General features: G+C 47.0%; 1 protein-coding gene across 1 annotated transcript in view; it reads left to right on the forward strand.

Annotated features, from left to right (window-relative positions):
* The first annotated feature begins 291 nt into the window (after positions 1 to 291).
* LOC116974903 (motor neuron and pancreas homeobox protein 1-like) overlaps positions 292 to 7,647 on the forward strand; it is a 17,474-nt gene continuing 10,118 nt past the window's right edge. The window contains exon 1 of the mRNA XM_033023512.1: positions 292 to 349. Coding sequence (XP_032879403.1) covers positions 292 to 349 — 58 coding nt within the window. The remainder of the gene's footprint in view (positions 350 to 7,647) is intronic.

A 7,647-nucleotide genomic window follows, 5' to 3' on the forward strand; every position in this document is an offset into this window, starting at 1 on the left:
CACCTTCATCACAATGATTATTTAACCTTTGGATAGTGATCAACATTTGATTATTTGAGAGGGGATCTTATTGAAACATATAAGATTATTAAGATGTCGGGGGCGTCCAGAACCAGGGGCCACAGTTTAAGAATAAGGGGTAAAGCCATTTAGAACGGAGATGAGGAAACATTTTTTCACCCAGACAGTTGTGAGTCTGGAATTCTCTGCCTCAGAGGGCGGTGGAGGCCGGTTCTCTGGATAGGGCTCTTAAAGATAGCGGAGCTTATGTGGTCTATACTTAAATATCACATGACATTTGAAGGTTGGCATTTGATGGATGATATTAAACTGGGTAACCAGAAGGCAGGTACGGGTACTGATTGGGGATGATCAGCCATGATCACATTGAATGGCAGTGCTGGCTCGAATGGCCGAATGGCCTACTCCTGCACCTATTGTCTATTGTCTATTGTCTATAATATTTTGTATTGCAGTTCTAACGATATTTCTATATAATATTGGTAACCAGTTATGCAATCGTAACTCTCAACTGTATTTTAAATAGTGACTGTGGAATCTGCATATCATAGTCCCTGACTAAAATTTCTATATAATAATGATAAACGACCTATTCATTGACTATATAGTCTCTGTAGGATAGTGACAATCTAATCATTGGTGACACAAAATGTTGGAGTAACTCAACGGGACAGGCAGCATCTCTGGAGAGAAGGAATGGGTGACGTTTCGGGTCGAGACCCTTCTTCAGACTGATGTCAGGGGAGGGGGCGGGACAGAGATGGAATGTAGTCAGAGACAGTAAAGGGCCTGTTCCACTTGGGGGTCATTTGCGCGTCATTTACGCAACATCATTTACGCCGTGACGCGTGCATTGCGCGTGCATGTCACGTGGTGAGGCACGGTGGCGTAGGCAGTGACGCACGGTAGCGTGCGGTGCCCCAGGAATTGAGATTCTCAAAATCTTCGCGTGCCACCTGCGTGACGGACAAACGATGCCCAAGTGGGGGCAGGCTCTTAAGACTGATGGGGAGAACCGAAGACCCTATAGCGAGCAAGATAGATCACTCGACGAAAAAGACGTAGTACGGTCATGGGCAGATTCATGGGTGATTTTATGCCCCATTTCAGTAACCGGCTTCCGTCTCCGCTCCAAAGATCCCATAGCGGAGTAAAGATACTAGTGCGGAGACGGAAGCCGGTTACGGAAACATCCTCGTAAAAATAAAAGTTCTTTGGTGAAAATCTTCTCCTCATTTTCAGAATTTAAATTTTTTAACACAAACTGTTCCCCCGCAACGTTGATTACACTGCGAGTCGGGTCGGGTCGGGTCGGGTCGGGTTACGGAAATGGATGAAAAAAAGGCCCACGTTCCGTTCCGTTGCGTACTACACGTCAGCCCATTGCATTTAGCAGGTGTGGTCTACCTTGCTCTGCTATAGGTTCTTTGGGGAGAACTGGGAAGGGGAAGGGGGAGGGGATGGAGAGAGAGGGAAAGCAATGGCTATTTGAAGTTAGATCGAATAAATAAAAAATAATACCAGTTTGCCAGACTATAGAATATTCTCTCTCTCTCCATCCCTTGACTTGACTCGACTATATTCACCCACACAGTTCATGCTTTCTCATAATTTATTAGAAAATCATAGTTCCTTGGAGTCACGGATGCATGCAGCATGGAAACAGGCCCTTCGGCCCAACACGTTCATGTTGACCATGATGTCCTATCTAAGCTAGTCCCATTTGCCTGCATTTGGCCCAAATTGTTTTACATCTTTCCTATCAATGCCTTTTAAATACTGTTATATTTTCGATATATCTCAACTATTTGTTGTCTTTCCGTTGACTGGATAGCACGCAACAAAAGCTTTTCCCTGCTGTACCTCGGTACACGTGACAATGAACTACACTGACACTTCCTCTGTCAGCTCGTTCCATGTCCCCACCAACCTCTGATTGAAAAATGTCGCCCCTCTGGTTCCTATTAAATCTTTAATTATTTCAGGCGGAACGGTGGCGCAGCGGTAGAGTCGCTGCATCACAACGCCAGTACCCCGGGTTTAATGCTGACCGCGGGGTGCTGTCTGTACGGAGTTTGCACGTTCTCCCCGTGACCGCGTGCATTTTCTCCAGACGCTCCGGTTTCCACCCATGCTCCAACGATGTATAGGTTTTCACACAGAGAGTGGTGAATCTCTGGAATTCTCTGCCACAGAAGGTAGTTGAGGCCAGTTCATTGGCTATATTTAAGAGGGAGTTAGATGTGGCCCTTGTGGCTAAAGGGATCAGGGGGTATGGAGAGAAGGCAGGTACAGGATACTGAGTTGGATGATCAGCCATGATCATAGTGAATGGCGGTGCAGGCTCGAAGGGCCGAATGGCCTACTCCTGCACCTATTTTCTATGTTTCTATGTTTGTAGATTAATTGGCTTTGGTAATATTGCAAATTGTCCCTAGTGTGTGTATGATAGTGTTAGTGAACGAGGGAGATGGTAGGTCGGACCGGACTCGATGGGCCGAAGGGCCTGTTTCCACGTTGTATCTCTAAACTGAACTAAGCAGGCTATCTCCGTCACTGTCCTGGTTTACATCAGGTTAAAGTGTAATTTGACTGCTTATATTCTCATCTGCTAATCAGCCCTCAGTCCCAGCGTGCCCTTTACAAGTGAGGTTGCCTGTATAATGTAAAAAATACTCCCAGATCCCATTGGCATCTCAATTACTTTATAATTAACCTATTAGAGTTTTACAGCCCATCTTACTCAGCTGGCAAACCTAATGGCTGTTCCCTGTTTGAAGCAGTACATTAAAAACATGTCGTGGCTGTAAATCTCTGGGTGATACAACAGCGAGAGTTTCGTTCAAAAAGTGACCAGAATTTCTCCAGAATTCGGAAAAAAAAAAAAAAGACTGGCAATTGAATTTTCACCACCTTTGTGACGAAGTAACGGCACATTGGAAGGTTTAAGAAATAACTGCATTTGCTCGAACAATTGACGGTAGACAAATAATGGTGGAGAAACTCAGTGGGTGAGGCAGCATCTAGGAATAGGTGATGTTTCGGGTCGAGACCCTTCTTCAGACTGATGTCAGGGGAGGGGGCGGGACAAATAAAGGAAGTGTGTGGAGGCAGTAGGGGTAGTAGTGGGAGAACTGGGAAGGGGAAGCTATGGAGAGGGCTATCTAAAATTAGAGAAGTCAATGTTCATACCGCTGGGGTGTGAACTACCCAAGCGAAATATGAGGTGCTGCTCCTCCAATTTGTGCTGGACCTCACTCTGGCAATGGAGGAGGCCCAGGACAGAAAGGTCGGATTGGGACTGGGAGGGGGAGTTGAAGTGCTGAGCCACCGGGTGAAGTAAATAAGTAAGTAAGTTTATTGGCCAAGTGTTCACATACAAGGAATTTGCCTTGGTGCTCCGCCCACAAGTAACAACATGACATACAGTGACAGTTGACTCAGAAAACACTAAACATTAATAATAATAAAACATTAATGATAAAACACCATTGATCAAGCATGTGAACCAACAAAATACCAGATCAAAGGGAGGCTACAGATTTTTGGCTGTTGAGTAGAGCAACTACTCGTGGATAAAAACTGTTTTTATGTCTGGCTGTGGCAGCTTTGACAGTCCGGAGTCGCCTTCCAGAGGGAAGTGATTCAAAGAGTTTGTGGCCAGGGTGAGAGGGGTCAGAGATGATCTTGCCCGCTCGCTTCCTGGCCCTTGCAGTGTACAGTTCATCAATGGAGGGAAGGTTGCAGCCAATAACCTTCTCTGCTGATCGGACGATTCGCTGCAGCCTCCGGATGTCGTGCTTGGTGGCTGAGCCAAACCAGACCATGATGGAGAAGGTGAGAACAGACTCTACGATGGCCGTGTAGAACTGGACCATCATTGCCTGTGGCAGATTGTGCTTCCTCAGCTGCCGTAGGAAGTACATCCTCTGTTGTACCTTTTTGACTGTAGGGCAGGAAGAAGAAAGGATGTTATTTCTTCTTCCTGCCCCCCCCCCCCCCACCCCCATATCAGTCTGAAGAAGGGTCTCGACTCGAAACGTCACCTATTCCTTCGTTCCATAGATGCTGCCTCACCCGCTGAGTTTCTCCAGCACTTTTGTCTAGCTTAGATTTTTCCAGCATCTGCAGTTCCTTCTTAAATCCTCAGATTCATATAAAATGGTTTCCCCCTTCACCTTAAACCTCCGCCCTCTGGTTCCCATTTCCCCAACTCTGGCCACAGACTGTGCGTCTACCCAGTCTATTTCTCTCATGACTTTATACACCTCTATAATACCGAAGATAGACACTATATGCTGGAGTAACTCAACGGGTCAAGCGAACATCTCAGGGGAAAAGGAATAGGTGACGTTTCAGGTCGGAAACCTTCTTCAGAAGAAGGCTCTTGAGACTGAAGAAGGCTTCTGACCAGAAACGTCACCTATTCCTTTTCTCCAGAGATGCTGCCTGACCCGCTGAATTACTCCAGCTTTTTGTGTCTGTCTAAGTAACTATGCAGCCGCCTATCATCTGCAACTCAGGGGTGATGGACTTAGTTTCAGCAGGAGACTAAGTGCTGGAGTAACTCAGCCGGGTCAGGTTTCATTATGTACCTATCTTTGGTGTAATCCAGCATCTGCAGTTCCTTCCTACACATATGTATCAGGTAGTGCAATGAGAAAAATTACCGGAGTGTAGAATATGGTGTTACATTGTTATAGCCTTAAAGATAAAGAGAAACCTGCAAGGTGTGCAATGAGGTAGGTTGGAAGATCAGGGCGAGCCTGGGACAGCAGAGAAGTTAGTGTTCCTGAATCTGCTCGAACCTCCTTTCAACCTTTCGTACCTTCTAGCTGACGGGAGAGGTGAGAAGAGTGGAATAAGCAGGGTGTAAATAGACTTAGATTATGCTTTGTCTTTTCCCAAGGCAGGGTGGAATGTAGTTTTGTTTAGAGATACAACGTAGAAAAAGGCCCTTCGGCCCACTGAGTCTACGCTGACCAATGATCACTTGTACACTAGTTCTATCCTATGCACTAGGGACAATAACCTACGAACCTGCACGTCTTTGGAATGTGGGAGGAAACCAGAGCACCCGGAGAATGTGCAAACTCCATACAGACAGCACCCATAGTCAGGATCAGACAATAGGCAATAGGCAATAGGTGCAGGAGTAGGCCAGTCGGCCCTTCGAACCAGCACCGCCATTCACTGTGTTCATGGCTGATCATCCCCAATCAGTACCCCGTTCCTGCCTTCTCCCCATATCCCCTGAATCCGCTATCTTTAAGAGCCCTATCTGGCTCTCTCCTGAAAGTATCCAGAGAACCGGCCTCCGAGGCAGAGAATTCCACAGACTTACAACTCTCTGTGTTTCCTCGTCTCCGTTCTAAATGGCTTACCCCTTATTCTTAAACTGTGTGGCCCCTGGTGCTGGACTCCCCCAACATCTGGAACATGCTTCCTGCCTCTAGCGTGTCCAATCCCTTAATAATCTTATATGTTTCAATAAGATCCCCTCCAAACTTCTAAACTCCAGAGTATACAAGCCCAGCCGCTCCATTCTCTGAGCATATGACATCCCAGGAATTAACCTTGTAAACCTACGCTGCACTCCCTCAATAGCAATTCTACTGCTGCGCCACCGTGCTGTTCTGGATGGGAGGATTTAGGATGGGATGATGGAATCAATGGTGGGGAAGAAGGGTCTCGACCCGAAACGTCACCCATTCCTTCTCTCCAGAGATGCTGCCTGCCCCACCATTATTCCAGCTGTTTGTGTCTATCAATGGTGTGGATGTCTGGCCTGTGTGATGGACTGGGCTACAAAATCATGAGAGGAATAGATCGGGTAGATGCACAGAGTCTCTTGCCCAGAGTAGGGGAATTGAGGACCAGAGGACATCGGTTCAAGGTGAAGGGGAAAAAAGTTAATAGGAATCCGAGTGGTAACTTTTTCACACAGTGTATGGAACAAGCTGCCAGAGGAGGTATCCCATCGTTTAAGAAACCGTTGGACAGGTACATGGATAGGACAGGTTTGGAGGGTTATGGACCAAATGCAGACAAGTGGGACTAGGGTAGATGGGACGTGTTGGCCGGTGTGGGCGAGTTGGGCCGAAGCGCCTGTTTCCACACTGTATCACTCTATGACATCCACAAATTCTTGTGGACTTGAAGAAGGGCTGTACCCAAACCAAGCAGCAATGCATCCCGATAGTATACGTTCCACGGTGTATCTGTCGAAGTCGGTAAGAGTCATTGGAGACTTGCTGGACTTCCTTGGTCTTCTGTCCTAGCACTTCCCAAGAAAGGATACACTATTAAAGCAATGGCCAGGGTCATTAGTTACGGAGGTAGACACAAAATGCTGGAGTAAACTCAGCGGGTGAGGCAGCATCTCTGGATTGGAGGAATGGGCGACGTTTCGGGTCGAGACCCTTCTTCAGAATGTCAGGGGAGGGGGCGAGACAAAGATATAATGTAGTCGGAGACAGTAAGACTAGTGGGAGAACTGAGAAGGGGAAGGGGATGGAGAGAGAAAGCAAGGGCTATCTGAATTTAGAGAAGTCAATGTTCATACCGCTGTGGTATAAACTACCCAAGCGAAATATGAGGTGCTGTTCCTCCAGTTTGCACTGGGCCTCACTCTGACTGCGGAGGAGGCCCAGGTCAGATTGGGAATGGGAGGGGGAGTTGAAGTGCTGAGTCACCGGGAGATCAGGTAGGTTAAGACGGACTGAGCGGAGGTGATCAGCGAAACGATCGCCGAGCCTGCGCTTGGTCTCGCCGATGTAGAGAAGTTGACACCTGGAGCAGTGAGGTTGGAGGAGGTGCGAGTGAACCCCTGCCTCACCTGGAAAGACTGTTTGGATCCTTGGATGGAGTCGAGGGGGGAGGTAAAGGGACAGGTGTTGCATCTCCTGCGGTTGCCTGGGGAGGGGGTGGTTTGGGTGGGAAGGGGCGAGTTGACCAGGGAGTTGCGGAGGGAGCGGTCTCTGCGGAGAGCAAAAAGGGGTGGAGATGGGAAGATGTGGCCAGTGGTGGGATCTGGTTGGAGGTGGCGAAAATGGCGGAGGATTAGTTAGGGAAATACACGGGCTATTTTGTTCCCTGTTTGCGCCCAGGAACAATAATGTGGTAAATGATATGTTAAATTGGCTTAAGTGGTTGAGGTAGAGTAAATAATGCCCGGTACAGAGAGGTGAATACCTCTCCTCTTTGTTGAATAGTGCCTTAAGATCTCTTTATCCTCTTGACGGGCATTGCTAAGTTGTTATAGAATGGCAAATCGTAAATTATCCTGGTGCGAAACCACTTTTGTGCATTTTTTAATGGATGCTTGCGTTTGTAATCTCTTCTTCACAAACCACTCTGGTTATTGAGTTTAATCTTAGTCCCCAACAAGGCTACAAATCATTCTCAACGAATTTGTAAGATGCCAGCTAATAAATGTCCTTACCGATCATTAAGAATTGTCAATTAATTTAAAACTTGATATGTATTGGAATCGGTGGCACAATATCCTGTACATCAGAATTAAAGGAAGCTCCTTTAGGAAGATTGAGGGGGGATCTTATAGAAACGTACAAAATTCTTGAGGGGTTGGACAGGCTAGATGCAGGAAGATTGTTCCCGATGTTG

Source organism: Amblyraja radiata, chromosome 7 (genome assembly GCF_010909765.2).
Source record: "Amblyraja radiata isolate CabotCenter1 chromosome 7, sAmbRad1.1.pri, whole genome shotgun sequence".
NCBI classification, from domain to species: Eukaryota; Metazoa; Chordata; class Chondrichthyes; order Rajiformes; family Rajidae; genus Amblyraja; species Amblyraja radiata.